Source organism: Phanerochaete carnosa, assembly GCF_000300595.1.
Source record: "Phanerochaete carnosa HHB-10118-sp unplaced genomic scaffold PHACAscaffold_12, whole genome shotgun sequence".
NCBI classification, from domain to species: domain Eukaryota; kingdom Fungi; phylum Basidiomycota; class Agaricomycetes; order Polyporales; family Phanerochaetaceae; genus Phanerochaete; species Phanerochaete carnosa.
The window spans coordinates 665,079-680,032 of NW_006767639.1; the positions used below are offsets into that span (position 1 = coordinate 665,079).

Sequence of the window (14,954 nt, forward strand, 5' to 3'; positions counted from 1 at the left end):
GGTCAGAATCATATCCATCTTTGACAGACGAGCAGTGAGAGGGAACACCCACGTTGAAGAACAAAGCGAACAGACCAAACTCATTGGTGACGTCCAGCCAGATAATCTCGCCCTCTACCTTGCTCGCGTCGTACCCACCAAACAGGATTTCGCCCCCGCCCACCTGCTGTCCGGCCGCAACATCGAGCGCGGGGACGATCATGCTCCATAGCGCCTGCCCGACGACACCCTCCTCGACAAGACTGTCCAGAAACGTGTTCGTAGGTTCGCTGATGCCGCTGATCGTGTGTGCATTCGAGCCGTTGAACGACAGGCCGACTGCGCGCAGACCGGTCAAACAGTGGTCATGAAAGAACACCAGAAAGCACACGTACTGAAGCCGTCCAGAGGATCGAGGTCGACAGGGAGCGACGTCTGGTTCGCAGCGCCGATGTACTGATTCGTCACCGTCGCAGAGCCGATGGTCACAGTGTCCAGGTACACCAGGCCGGTCGCACCGCCCTCGTCGTAACCAACACTATAGGTCTCACCGGTGCTGCGGGACACGGCGATGAGTGCAGAGCGGGAGACAGAGGTCTTGCTGGCTCACGCTTTCGAGTTCGGACCCGGGATATACGGGCTCGACGCGCCAACCCACAGCGACGAGCTTCCCGTGTCGACGAGCACGTTGCCGAATGTCTAGTCGTTCCCAGTCGTGACTGCGGTGGACATAGTAAGTACAACATGCTGCTGCTATGACCAACGGATATGCGCACCGGAAACAGTCAACTTGGTGACCTTGTTGCACAGAGGTACTGTAGGATTTGCTCTGATATACAGCAATGTCAGCGCGACAAATAGCTGTGACAGGCAAGACACCTACAACGACGCGCGGACAGGCAGCTTCATGAGCCTAGCGGCGTATGCACCGCCGAGAGCACCAAAGTAAAGCATAAGTTTCAAGCCTGCGGGACACGCCATGATTTCAGAAGGCGGTCAAGTGTAAGTGCCAAGCTATCGAGAGAGATCCCTCTTCGTGGGTGGTGCAGCGACAGTCCCAGCATATCCGACTTATATGCGTCGAGCGGAGCCGGAGGCCCACCTGGCCTCGTCGGCTCGAGAAATAGGGCATGAAATTTGCCATAAGATGCGTGATGGCATAGGGTCATGAGCACCAGGATTCGTACGCTGCCCTGTGGCCCTGCCGCCGTCCAGGATCTTGCACGCTGCCCAGTGTCGCCAGTACTCGTATCTGGCCCCTCGTTTTCTCTGGGTTATGACATCAGCAATGAACGGGACTTGACGAGACTTGCAGACGAGGAGGCCGGTATGCCGATGAAGCGGTGGCAAGGCCGACATAACCTGCGCACAAAGAGCTGCAAAGGGATCATGACATACACACGGACATAACTTGCCGTAGACTAAAAAGGTTTCTGCATACACAGGTACAAAGTTAGTTAAAGGCATGTGCAGCTTGTCATCGCACTCACGTACCGATATCCGTACATTATAACACAAATGTGTCAGTTTGACACTTGAAGAGCTGTTGGCGGCAGTGCATGCTTCAAAAAAATGTTCATAGGCACTTAGGTACCGGGCTTGTGGAAAAACAGAGAATGGCGCGTCTGAGTCGGCATAGGAAGCTGAACATCTTGGCGATGCTAAAGCACGAGGGGGGGCGTTCGGTTCGTTCGTATTCGTGATAGAAAAGCACAACATCATATTGCCCGTTCGTCACTCGAGGCCATCAAAGAAATACAAATAGACCTTGCAGAGGCGAAGATCAGCTCATATGTTACACACAAGTTCGCGACACGTAAACTCACCTCATACCTCGGCCCCCCAAAGCATGTCGCCGACATGAGCTCGCCACACGGCTGCAGATCCGCACCACCCAGGTGCCGGACGTACGTCCAATAAGAGCGTGCTGTGAGCTGGGATAGCTGTCGACAAGAACACACTTTCAGCACAACAGCGCGCGTCGTCCTCCGTCGCGGTACGGGTCGACTTGAAAGATGCAGCTCGTCCCCGGTCCCGTGCGCGTCTGAGAATGTGACCCCGGATACCTTAAAATGACCCCGCACACCCCTCATCGCACCTCTTTGAGACATTGATCCTCGAATCCTCCATGAATCCTCCATGAGAACCTGCGAAAGCTGTGGCTTCTGAAAAACATAGCTATCCTTCAGGTGTCAAGCCTTACAATACAGCACGCCCAACCTCCTCTTTGGCTGAGGTTTAGACTATCTGACGTGCCTTGACAGGTTCTCGGCATTCTGTACCAACCTCGGGAATTTCGTACCTTTCTCCGAGTCCCAACCAAGAAAAAGAAAAAGAGCACTGCGCGAGCACAGAACCTACTTAGACAGTCGAGTTTGGCCTCGCTCTAGACAACCTGAACACTGGCCCAATCCGCGTCTCACAGCGTCTCGCCTACTGGGCTGTTAACAAACCATGCTAGACCGAGCCGTGAGAGCATACGGAAATCCTTTCAGGCCTGGGCCTCCCGGATCCACGGTCCCCTCTCGGTCTGCTCGCCGCGCTGGAGAGATGCAACCGCATGGTGAGTGTCCCACTGGCTTTTTCATCGTCCGAATTGGGACCAACCGAGGAAAGTCATCCATTTTCTGACTACTCGGGCTTAGCTGCACCTACAGTAATGACAGACTTCTGAATAGTGCATTAACATCACAGATTCCGAACGACCAGCAGCATACCTTGGTCAGGGACAACTTGCGTTTCATAACACTAGTACTCGGTTCCCAGCACTACTGATAGAAAGCTATGGCATGGATGACGAGAAGTTTTTGGAAAACCAGCTTGACATTGCAACGCTTCCTTCCGAGGAAGGAGCGAGGATAGGCTACCACAACAGATGTGAGTGCCGTTGACCCTTCAAGCTCCTCTCACAACTTCTGTATGAGCTCTCTTCACCGTTGACCGCGGCGCGATACAGCCTATACGTGGCATTGTCGTGCTAACCAGGTGCTCCCTCTGGCGTCCTGATCGCTTTCTTCAAGTGATACGGTCATGGAGATAATACGTCGAGCTGCCCCGAGGGCGCCTCGCTCTCCGCCGAGGAGCACAACAAGGCATGCAAAGTATAACTCACGTTCTACTTCGCACCCATGTCTGCTCTCGGCGTCGTCACACTTGAGCTGCACCGGGGGGACACCACTGCTTAGGGTATCCCCGCGCGAGGCTTCCACTCGTGTGTGTGTGCTGTTCGGTATGGACGGAGTGCGCAAATGCCTATATGCGGGCCTTTCTGGGCCCTGCTACCAGGACAACAAAGCGGGGGAGATGGTCGAAAGCTATAATCAATCATCATTAACGGTGTACTGGTTGGTATCCTCTTGTCAAAAACAGATATACGATGTCAACGCGCGGCCACGACTGGGATCATGTTGAGAAGCCTGCAGAGTTTCCGGTAGCTCGGGTGCAGTGAAACTTGCAGTGACAGAGGATATCCGATGAGATACGTCGAGATACGTGTTGCTATCGTGTCCTGGCCAGAGATGATAACACAATCAAGAACCACCTAGGTAGCTTCTCGGACGAAGCCGAGCCCTACGTTGGCCCGGCCTCCCCGCAACAACATCTCCACTCAAGCATAGTTCGCGAACCCGATCTCTGCAGGTCGCCATCAGCCTCAATCTCGCACAGTACACAAAGACAACTGGCACTCACTCGTGTTCCCGACGTCGTATATCGAGTAGAAGTACTGGAGCCACGCCTGACCTAGGATCGCGTCCGCCTGGAAGCCAGCGCTCCCAAACCACGTGTAGTGTCGGCCGTCGTCTGTGATGCCGAACGTGGCGTACGCGCTGGACGGCATGATGTACTGCTCGGGCGTGAGCGTGAAGTTCTGACCGGCCATCGAGTAGCTAATCGACGGCAGATCAGCGAGGGAGGCGTTCGCGGGGAACGCGATAACCTCGCCCGCGGGGCCAATTGACGCGCCCGCTGCGCCCGGGACCAATTTCTGGATCGCGAGGTAGCTATCTCTGCATGCACACTGTCAGAAGCAGGATATTGTAGAGGACTCGGCGCAGCTCACATGTTGAGACTCAACCAGATGTCTCCGCTATCCGTGTAGGCAAACAACGGGCCGTCATTGGATATCTGGCTGTCGCCAAAGTATATGCCGTCCATCTGGCGGACACAAGCAGGTCAGAGTGATATCCACCTTCGACCAACAAACAGTGAGAGGGAAACACTTACGCTGAAGGCCCATGTGAACTGGTCGAACTCATTGGTGACGTCCAGCCAGGCGATCTCGCCCTCCACCTTGCTCGCGTCGTACCCACCGAACAGAATCTCGCCCTCGCCGACTTGCTGTCCGTCAAGCGCCGGGACAACCATACTCCACAGCGCCTGCTCAATGACACCCTCCTCGACAAGACTATCCAGGAACGTATTCGTCGGCCCATCGATACCGCTGATCGTGTGTGCATTCGAGCCGTTGAACGACAGGCCGACTGCGCGCAGACCGGTCAAACAGTGGTCATGAAAGAACACCAGAAAGTACACGTACTGAAGCCGTCCAGAGGATCGAGGTCGACAGGGAGCGACGTCTGGTTCGCAGCGCCGATGTACTGATTCGTCACCGTCGCAGAGCCGATGGTCACAGTGTCCAGGTACACCAGGCCGGTCGCATCGCCCTCGTCGTAACCAATGTCAAAGGTATCGCCGGTACTGCCGAACACAGTGCGGTAAGTGCAGAGCGGGAGGCACAGCTACCGTCGACTCACGCTTTCGAGTTGGGACCCGGGACGTACGGGCTGGACGCGCCGACCCAAAGCGAGGAGCTTCCCGTGTCGACAAGCACGTTGTCGAATGTCTGGTCATTCCCAGTCGTGACTACGATAGACATGATAAGTGCGACGTGCTGCTACTATGACCAACAGATATGCGCACCGGATACAGTCAACTTGGAGATCTTGTTGCCCAGAGGTGCTGTAGGGTTCGCCCTAGTATATGGTCGTGTTAGCGCTACGAACGGTTATCACAGGCAGAACACCTACACCGACGCGCGGACAGGCAGCTTCACGAGCCTAGCAGCGTACGCGCCGCTGAGAGCACCGAAGAAGAGCGCGAGCTTCAAGCCCGCGAGACGCGCCATGATTTCAGAAGGCTGCCAAGTGTAAGTGCCAAGCTGTCAAGAGAGGTCCCTCTTTGTGGCTGGTACAGCGACGGTTCCAGCTGATCCGACTTATATACGTTGAACGAGCCCGCTCCACCTCGCCTCGTCGGCACGGCGTGAGGGCTGCTGTAAGATGCATGATGGCATATAGTCGTGAGCACCGGCGCCGGCGTTCGTACGCCGCCCTGTGGTCTCCGCCGCCGTCCAGGATCCTGTATACATCTCAGTATTGCTAGTAACCGCGTCAGGCCTGTTCTGTCGTTTTTCTGGACGACGACGTCAGCGGTGAACAGGACTGGATGAGAGCTGCAGACGAGGAGGCTGGTGCGCTCGACAAGGCGGCGCCCAGGCCAACGCAATCAGCGCACAAAGAGCTGCAAAGAGGCTATGTCTTATGCACGGACATTACTTGCCGCAGACTGAAAAGTCTATGTATGCGCTGATACGAAGCTAGTCACGAGCAGGTGCAACTTGTCATCGTACTCACGTGCGGGTATCCGGTGCGGAGTGACACAGGTGTGTTAGTTGCACTTAAGAGAGCTGCTTCGTGAGTTGGCGGCAACGCAAGCTTCGGAGAAAACCTTCATGGATACTGAGGTGCGGAGAAACGAAGGACGGCGCCTCCAGGTCGGCATAGAAAGTTGAATATCTTTGCGACGCTAAAGGGGAACGGGAAGCGTTCGGCTCTTACGGAGTTCTCGTACACGACGTGTTCGTTCGTATTCGTGATAGGGAAGCGCAACATCACATTGCCCGCTCGTCACTTGAGGCTATCAAAAATACACGAATACACCTTGCAGAGGCGGAGATCAGCTCGGATGTTAAGTGCGCGACACGTAAACTCACCTCATGCTTCGGTCCCCAAAATATGTCGCCGATGCAAGCTGGGATACGATACGTCCGGTAAGAGCGTGTTGCATACTGGGATAGGCCATCGGCGAGAATACACGAGGTTCAGTGTCACAGCGCGCGTCGTCCTCCGTCGCGGTACGGGTTGAAAGACGCGGCTCGTCCAGGCCTGAGGCCTGATCCCCCAGTCCGCGCGTCCGTGACCCGAGGTACCCCGAAATGACCCCGCACACCCCTCACCGTACCTCCTTGGGGAATCCTCCATGAATCTTCCATGAGAACCTGCAAAGGCCGTGGCTTCTAAACATCATATATCACACCCAGACTTCATGCTTCAAATTTTCATATGTCAAGCGTTACGATGAAGCACGCCGAGGTTTAGACTATCTGACGCGCGTTGACACTTTTCCGGCATTTTGTACCAACCTCGGGAATCTTGTACCTTTCTCCGAGTCCCGACAGACAAAGCGGGATGCCACTGCGCGAGCACAGGACTTGCTTGGACAGTCTCGAGTCTGGCCTCGCCCAACAGCCCGAACACAGGCTCAAGAGTCGAGACCCTAACATCTGCGCGTCTCACCGCGCCTCGCCCAATGCTGTTAACAAGCCATACTGTACTAGACCTCGCCGTGAGAACACACGGAGATCCTTTCAGGCGCGCTCTGCAGACGAAAGCCTGGACCGTCCGCGACTCCCCAAAAATGAGTTCCACGCTCGTCACCTCCTTCAGTCTGCTCGCCGCGCCGCGTGGGAAAGGACGCGGCGCCGGCCTCAGCTCAGCAGCTCTTTCACACACCAACTCTCTATCACCCACCGCACCAGTCACCCGCACGGCAACGCCTTCCTCCTTCCATGTCCCTCCGCGATCGAGGGGTGCGTGCGCGCGCATAATAGACGTGCGAAAAGTAAAAATTTAAGAGCCCGGGGCAGATCTCTCTTCACATGCCACGTCAGGTGGCGCCTCCTGATCAGAGCTGCTAGCTCGCCCGCCCACTCAGACCGTCGCCTCATGCAGAGGGGAGACACCCGCTCCGCACATATAGCATGTATGGGCGAGCGGCGCGCCGCGTTCGCCAGAACCATCACGTCACCGCTCGCAGGCTCGGTGTGGGATCGGGATCGGTCGGCAGGACGACCCGCCAAACGCTAACGCGAACGGGCTGTGACGATGCCGACAATGTCAAACCGTGTCGACGAACGCTTCTCGCGCTGCTCCGCGTCGCGTCGGAGGTATTGATTTTTTTTTTTTCGCGCAGAGGCCAGATAAGCTTCCTTGGCAGGGCCACGCCGATGGCAGGATGTCGATGTGATGGGCCCGCTAGGGATCATGGGGGGTTGCACCGGCCAGAGATGTGGGGGTGGGCAGGCTGGGCAGATGGATCTCCGCGCTGTGTAGATGGGTACTACTTGATGATGCTGATGTTGCGCGCGCAACAACTGTGCAAAGGCTCACTCAGGGTGGTCAAACGAGAGCAACAAGTTCCATCAAAAACGCAGATATGTTATTAGCTTGCGACACATGCGCATGGCGGTGCGTGCGCAGGCACGGGCTATGTATGTACGTAGTGTGCGACCAGGCAGTTGATAGGGCGGAGAAGTGGAGCAGCAACGAGCGGATATGGTACAGCGATGGTGGTACAAACGGATGTGTCCGTGGATGAGCGTGCGTGAAATGTACAAGTGCAGCAAACGAGAAAAATAACAAAAAATACTAATGAGGGAGCAGGCGGGCAATAGTGTACGATGAGAACGAGGGCGGGCATCGGGATGGCTTTTAAACTTGCTCTAGGCGTAGTGGCAGCAAGAAGTCGGTGGCGAATAAATAGCATAATGATGGTGGTGGGTGCAGACTAAGTTACGCCGACAGCTCGACGAAGCTTCGCCAGCCGCGCGTTGTCGAGCTCTCGTCGTCCCGAAGGTCGATAAAGTTGGTCAGAGGCGAGAGCAGCGAGTCGAACGTACTCCGCCGGCTGCGCTTGGTCTCAGACGACGTCTTGCTATTCCGCCGGCTGTTGTCCCGGGGCAGCGTCGGGGGCGCCGTTGCGCGAGACACCTTGGGGATGACGACGTCTTCTTCTTCGTCAAGCACGCTCAGAAGCTGCTTCTCTACTTCGGCGCTGTCATCCTCCTCTTCTTCGTCGTCGCTCATGCTCATGAAGTTGCGCGGTCGCCTCACAGACGGACGCCGCCGCCTAGGAGAGCGGCCCTCAAGAGCGGCGAGTGCGGCGGACCGGTTGCGCTGGCGGGTGTTGACAGACGCGACAGAGCGGAACGACGGCGAGACCTTGAGCGAGCACGCGTGCGGGAACTCGAAGCCAGAGTCATTCGTGAGCGGTGGCGTCATGAGTGGCGGAGTCGTGAGCGTGGGCGAGAACGCGAGATACGAGCGGCCCTCGCCAGGCGAGAGGATAGGCGACGAGCGGAGCGGCGGCGAGAGGATCGCGGGTTCAGAGTTCGTTGAGCGATGGTAGGCCGGCGCAGACGCGCACGCTGCAGCTTCGGGGAAGCACGCGGAGAACGTCAGCGTGAGGTTCGAGGGCCGGCGGCGGTGCCGCGCGATGGGCACCTCGGGAAGAGTCGTCGACGGCGCGGGCTTGGGAGATGGCAGGCTCAGTGTCTCTCGCGAGCCACGGCGGACAATCGGCGAGGCGCGCTGTCTGGAGTACAGAGTTAGAGACGTGCACAGCGCGCAGCAGGGGAAATACACATACGGTGGCATGATTTCTGCCGGTGCGGTGGCGGGTGCATGGAATGGGGCGTACGACGGACGAGCACTGCAATGGAAGAATCAGAAATGTGATCACGGAAGAAGCGACAGGCTGTGCCCCAATTTCCCGCCAAGGCCAGAGAGCACCCGGCGGAAGTTAGGAAGCCGCATGCGAGGCACAATGTATGCGCAGAAGGCGGAGAAGGCAGGGCTAAAACAATGGGGTTGATGGAGCAGATACTCACGGCAATGAGGGTATAGCGATCACAGGCGAGGTAGGGACCGACCTCCCCTGGGTGGTGGTGACAGTATCCTTGCGGCGTAGGCTCATCGAGCGGTGGCTGTCCGCGAGGTCGAGCGAGAGGAAGGAGCGTCCTTCCTCGATCTCGCGGCGGCTGGGCTTGAACGTGAGGAACAGTGCGTCATCCTCGCTGTCGGCAGGGACGCCGTCACAGAGGCTGAAGGTCGCGCTCCAGATCGTGATTGGGAGCGAGTCGTGCGTCTGCTTCTTGGACTTGTGCGTCCGCTGCTTGGGCGACGGGGCCCGGGACGAGGACGGTGAGTTGTCCGCAAGCCGAAGGCCAGAGGTGAAGAGGGGCGAGTACTGGGCGAACATGGCGAGTAGCGGGTTGCAAAGGTTACGTCCGACGGCAAGGGCGGGTGCGTCGTCGAACACGGCGGAGGGGCGGGACGGGGTGGCCAACCAGGCCGGGAGAGCCGTGTTTTATAGACCTGCGCGCAGCCAGCGGGCTGTCCATCGAGGCAGGGCGCCTGCACACGGCACCGGCGCTCTGGGACGGAGGCAGAAGCCAGACGCCGCGGATGCCCTGCCACAATCGGCAGATCCGATCGAAGACAACGATTGCGATTAATTAGCCGAGTATGGCAGGGAGACGCCGGGCTTGCGAGCCAATCAGGGCTGTCACGCTGACCGCCCTCCGCCCGCGACGAGTCACGTCAGCCCGCCTGTCACGGCCCTGTCACGAAATCGGTTCGCGGTTGCCGCCTCGCTGCAGCAACCGTCCGCACGCTTTTGTGCCCGCTCCGACATGCACAACAATAGGCCGACCTTGTTCCTTCCGCCTGTGCGCTCTACGACCTCCATCACCAGCCTCCAGCCTTCTCCGTTCGACGTCCCACGGCAGCCCCGCACCTTCGCGTCTGCACGCTATCGCGACCGCTGGCAAGGAGGAGTAATAATTACGGTGGCGCATCACACAGCGAGGGATTCTCCCACCATTAAGTTAGTACTAGTGCGATTAGCCTGTCCCGACGGTTCGTGCCTTGCAAGGCTTCCCCCCACCTCCCTCTCCGGAGCGTGGGCAGATCGCGGGCTACGTCACATATTATTAGGCACGTGCCTCGGCGCGCCCTCCGCCACCATCTGCCGACGCGTGCCAGCTGACTGACCGGCCTGTCGCGGTCGCCTCTCTCTTTGTGCCCTAGTGGAGCAAGCCTCTGGCAACCGCAGCGACCGCATCGTTCTAGCGCGTGCTGAGCAACGCTGCTATGCTGCAAGCTCGCGGTTCCTGGACCTGGAAGCGAGTGGCACCTGCGAGGCTCTGGATGCTGCACAGGAGCTGTCGAGCAGACTTCGAGCTCCGGTATCAGAAGCGCCCTCGAGCAACGTGCGTGCCCGCCGCGGTCACGAGGCCGCGGACGCGACAGATTTGTCACGCCGGCATTCCGGTATCCTCGCAGCCCGCCACCACCACTGCGCGTTCGCGGATCCCCTAAACGCATCCGCGCGTCGGCCGCTCCCCATTGCTTTCGCATCCGCTCTCGTCTTGGGTGCGCGCACGCGACCACACGCCGCGCTGTCTCGCACTGCAGGGAGAACACGCTACGGCCGCTCCTCCACCTCTTCAGTGCCCGGTGACACGCACCCGCTCGCAAGGCCTGAGAGAAGAAGAGGACCCTTGGCCTGTCTCACAGAGGTCATGCACGATGCCTTTTTGGGCCTAGCATTTGCTGTTTCGAATGCTCCCGCACGCGGGCAGGCGCCAGCACGCCATGCCCCGGCGATCCCGTCCCGCCCCTTCCGGGCCTCCTCGCCCCCATCCTGACGTGCGCCCCGGTCGCACGTCACGTCGGGGAAACGCACGTCGGGGGCACGCGCACCGCCATCAGGGCCTGCGTTGACAGCCCGCGCCCCCGCCGCCGGCACACGCTCCCTCCGACCTCTGCCATGCGCGCGCCGAGGAAGCCCCGACGGCCGAAACGTGCTCTTTCTCTCTTCTGTCTCTGGTCCGATTGGGGTGGGATGGTAAACGTTGCTGCGTGCACAGACTTGTCCGTAATCTGTGTGGGCCGTCGCCTCCACACCACGCCTCTTTTCTGATACCTACAGCGATGCTCAAACTCATGCGCGACACACATACAACACACCGAGAGGTGCGGACCTCTAGCTTGGCACTCTATACTGACTCTTTTCGAAACAGACTCCGTGACGTTTCCGCATGTCTCGCACTGGCTCGGGCTTGTAGGTTCGGTGTTGTGGCGAGAGGGCTGCTGATCTCTCCGCTGACACAACACAACGCAGACATTGCCCCAGGCGGGCATGATGGGCATGCCGATCCAAATGGCTTGGCTGGACCTGTTACCTGTGTTTCTGGCCCGGCACGCAGACAGGGCAGGCCCAGGGCCTTCAGGCCTTCAGGGCCCTGGTGGCAGACGTCGCGCTCGCTCTCGGATGTCCCTATCGAATGCTGCCAGGAGCGCGCGCACCGGCACGGCTCGCCCGTAGTGTGGAGCAGGCGCGAATCTCGCACAGAACACAACAGAGTCGATGCGACAACCGTCCGTAGGAACGGTCGAGCGCATAGATAGCGTCGTCGACATGGACAGTGGACCTCGGTGTGTGTGCCACTTGCTGCAGCCGCCCAGCTGCGGCGGCGGGTGGTACCTGGGGACAGGCGTTTCTCGCGTCATCAGCCCTGGGTCCGCGCTTCGAGGACCGGCGCGGTCGTACAGATGGGTCATGTGCGCAAATGTGCGTCTCTCTGCTCCTCTTTTTTGCGTTCTGGTGCCGGCGTGACAGGGATTGGCAGATTGCTGTGGGCTGCTGGCCTCTGGTCCGTCTGTGCGCAAGGTGACGATCGTTTCGCGTTGAACACACGACGTGGGCCATGCATCGGGGATCCATGATGCGCCGCGCGCCGCGCGCGATCCCGGCGGCGACGGCGTGCTTCGCGTGCGCACGGGCTCTTTGCACGATAGATGTGAAGCGGCCTCGCGCCGCGGTCCTTACCCTGGGCAGCAGCGCGCCTCCGGAGCTCCATTTCCAACCGCTCCACAGCAGCACTATTACGGTCCGTAGCATGCATATTTGTCTCCTCCGCACTGTGAGCCCCCCTTCCCTCCCTCCCCAAATTAATGAATTTGCCTGATGCGCCTCTATCATGCCACAGAACTAAAAGCGTGCGGGCGACAGAACAAGTAGACACGCTCACACACCGATTAACACGCGTGATTGGCAGGCCCGTCCATTTGCGCGCGCGCCCCCCGGCGGCAATCTGGCGGCGGGTTATGTATAGCGTCAAGGAGGCCTGAGGAGCCCGAAGTGGTGCTCGTGTGCCCAAAAGCGAGCAGAAGTGGGCGGAGGGGGCGGCTGGGCCCCGCTGCCTTCGGCGTATCCGTGTGGTACGCACGTCCGCCGCCTTCCCCGCCAAAGCATCTGCGTTGACTGACAGCAGATAGCCGTCGGCGAAGCCCCAGGCGTGGCTTCTGCTTCTCGGCTCCTTCGTCCGTTGGATCTTCGTTCGTGCGTCCCGTGTCACGTCAGGCATGGCGCGTTGCTGCTGCTGCGGCTGCTTCTTCTTGGCTGGCGTGTATCGCGCCGACGGGGGGCCCGCGCGCGCCAGGCCGGGAAACTAGGTTAGAGTTTGGTGATGGCTCGCGCACGGAGGGCAGAGGACGCCGGGGTTGCCATGGCATGTGTGCCCCCGCGTCCGTGGCGGATCTCTCTGAGCCCTGGAGCGGCGTGTGGCCCGCACCGACGACAAGTGGCAGGCGCTGGCACGGTATGGTCTAGCTGCAAAACACGTGGGTGCTCTACTTCCCACTCATGTCCCGCCGACATGGAACCGCTGACATCATGCACGCGCGTTTCGCCCGTAGACTGCTGCCGGGTTTTCCATGCATGGGCTGCTGGGTGGGTGGGTGCATTTCCGACAACGGGTCGGCGAGCAATGTATCATGGTCAGCGGCGCTTCTGCTGATGCCTTCCCATCGACTCCTCGAGAAGCGCGGCGGACGGCACGGTACACGATGTGGATGCCGCTACGTTGGAAGAGATCTGCGCTCGCCCCGGACGTCGTACACACGCCGTCGGCAGCGCGCTTCTTCAGCTGTCGTCAATACGTCTTCGTTCTTCCCCGTAATGAACGCGACGAATCGCCCACGGCGTCATCCCCCCAGGTCTCGCCGCGCGAGGACAGTGACGCAGAAATATGCACACGTATGGCTGTATGTTCTCACAAGCGTTGCGAGCTGCCTCCGATGCACAGCCTACATATGTTACGACAACAGCGTCTGCAAATATAACCAGACCCGATGTTCCCCATCTTCGAATCCGTCGATGGCTGATACCGTCGGTACGGAACGACGCGCCATCAGCAGCAAAGTCGTTTCCGGAAGCATACCCACCAGACTACGAGCGATAGCAGCCATCATCGAGCGGTGCAGCGGCCCTGCAAGCCGTGTCTGACGCGAGTGTCGCACACTTGTTGGTTGATGCACACCACTTTGCAGTTGATTAAGGCCCAGCGATGTCACCGCCGGACGTCTGGAAGGTCTTGCATCTGTCTGCCTCATCTATAACACCCAAACATCACCTCGAGTTAAGACAGATCTCAAGGCCTTACCATCGGAAGTCCTGACACTGTGAGGTCACCGCTCGGAGATGATGCATCGATGATGTCTGAGTGGCGAGTCTCCAACCAGTCGAGGTGGGTCAGCTGCGCAATTTCATCGCGGAATGCGACATTCCGCCGCCACATTGTCCGAGGTGGGCCACTCTGGTCAGATGCGCGGCCGTCGTTACTCCATAGGGGCTCTTCCTCTCCACACTAGTGGCCTCCCACGGAGAGACGACGCGGCCGGGTGCCCCAGCTTGGTGTAGCCTCTGCAGAGGCTGAGGCACGTGCGCGCGTGCGCGCACTCCGCGGTCGCGATCGCTGGCAACAAGGCACTTGCACTAGGGGCCGCCCGCTAGCGTCGATCCTCGATCGCGTCATGACAACGACGCCACCGGAGACGTTGTATGCCCGTGCGTCGCAATAGCGCAAACCGCCCGATAAGACACCGAATGCATGCATGCGCCGGACCAACCGTTTTCTGGTGTCCGCCAGTAACCGACGCGCGTACCTGCATGCATGTGGCGGGGGCGAGGACAGTTCCAGGAAATTGGTTGTTTGTGTCATGCGTGGCATGCATCTATCGCGCGTCGGCCTGGCGCGTGCCTGGCGGGTCAGGCGACGCCAGCCGGCGATATATATATGTTTCGGGGCGCAGCACTGCGGCCTCCGCTCCGCAACGAAACGGGCCGTCGCCGTCGCCACCGCACACGTACTCGAACGTGGCTGGCTGCGTGAGACATTTTGGCATTGGAGGGGAGGGCCATAGAGTAGAGGAGTTCACTATGCATTAGTCTGCGCATATGTACGTATAGTAATGGCATTGCGAGAAATCAAATCACCAGAGCATGACCCGGGGCAGGAGGACGACGAGCAGCCTAGGCCTTCTCATCAGGCTCCACATGTCCTTCTCCACGCGCTGAAGGACCGCAGAAATGCGAGCAGGGTGCGCAGCAGCAGCGAAGCACGTACGCCCTTCTGGTCGCAGCTCTGCGTTGTCCACGACTGCGCAAGGCATCTCAAGGCTCGGTCTAGCACAATTTGTTAACAGCCTAGTAAGTGAGGCGCTGTGAGAAGCGGATTGAGCATGCGCCCGGGCCGTCTAGAGCGAGGCCAGACTCAAAACTGTCCAAGTGGGGTCTGTGCTCGCGCCTAGTGGCTTTTTTTTCGGCCTGGTCGGAACTCGGAGAAAGGTACAAAATTCCCGAAGTTGGTATGCCGGAAAACTGTTAAGGCGCGTCAGGTAGCTTAAACTTCAGTCAAGAAGAAGAAAAAAGCTTAAGGCTGGACGTGCTGTATCGTGAGGCTCGACATCTGAAGTCTGGGTATGATATTCAGTAGTCTCGGTTCCAGACTCTCATGAGGGCTTTCGGAGTTTGACATTTCCTTTGATAGAGCAAGCTCTGCAGCGGGATTT

The 14,954-nt window shown here is 58.9% G+C and overlaps 3 protein-coding genes across 3 annotated transcripts; all 3 read right to left on the reverse strand.

The window, feature by feature from the left end:
• Nucleotides 1-8: 8 nt before the first annotated feature.
• PHACADRAFT_213887 (uncharacterized protein) lies at nucleotides 9-1,416 on the reverse strand (the record flags this gene model as incomplete). The annotated part of the gene is made up of 6 exons (XM_007401260.1): nucleotides 863-1,416; nucleotides 763-808; nucleotides 590-678; nucleotides 375-535; nucleotides 72-318; nucleotides 9-18 (listed from the first exon to the last, which is right to left on the reverse strand). The coding sequence occupies exons 1-6, from the start codon at nucleotides 958-960 to the stop codon at nucleotides 9-11; spliced, it is 651 nt and encodes a 216-aa protein (XP_007401322.1). The 5' UTR covers nucleotides 961-1,416.
• A 1,901-nt stretch (nucleotides 1,417-3,317) lies between these two features.
• Nucleotides 3,318-6,110, reverse strand: PHACADRAFT_264688 (uncharacterized protein). The gene is made up of 9 exons (XM_007401261.1): nucleotides 5,972-6,110; nucleotides 5,007-5,918; nucleotides 4,900-4,952; nucleotides 4,734-4,842; nucleotides 4,517-4,677; nucleotides 4,204-4,460; nucleotides 4,040-4,134; nucleotides 3,670-3,986; nucleotides 3,318-3,612 (listed from the first exon to the last, which is right to left on the reverse strand). The coding sequence occupies exons 2-9, from the start codon at nucleotides 5,102-5,104 to the stop codon at nucleotides 3,587-3,589; spliced, it is 1,116 nt and encodes a 371-aa protein (XP_007401323.1). The 5' UTR covers nucleotides 5,105-5,918; nucleotides 5,972-6,110; the 3' UTR covers nucleotides 3,318-3,586.
• Nucleotides 6,111-8,786: 2,676 nt separating this feature from the next.
• Nucleotides 8,787-10,262, reverse strand: PHACADRAFT_264689 (uncharacterized protein). Its single transcript, XM_007401262.1, has one exon. The coding sequence runs from the start codon at nucleotides 9,295-9,297 to the stop codon at nucleotides 8,923-8,925; it is 375 nt and encodes a 124-aa protein (XP_007401324.1). The 5' UTR covers nucleotides 9,298-10,262; the 3' UTR covers nucleotides 8,787-8,922.
• Nucleotides 10,263-14,954: the final 4,692 nt, after the last annotated feature.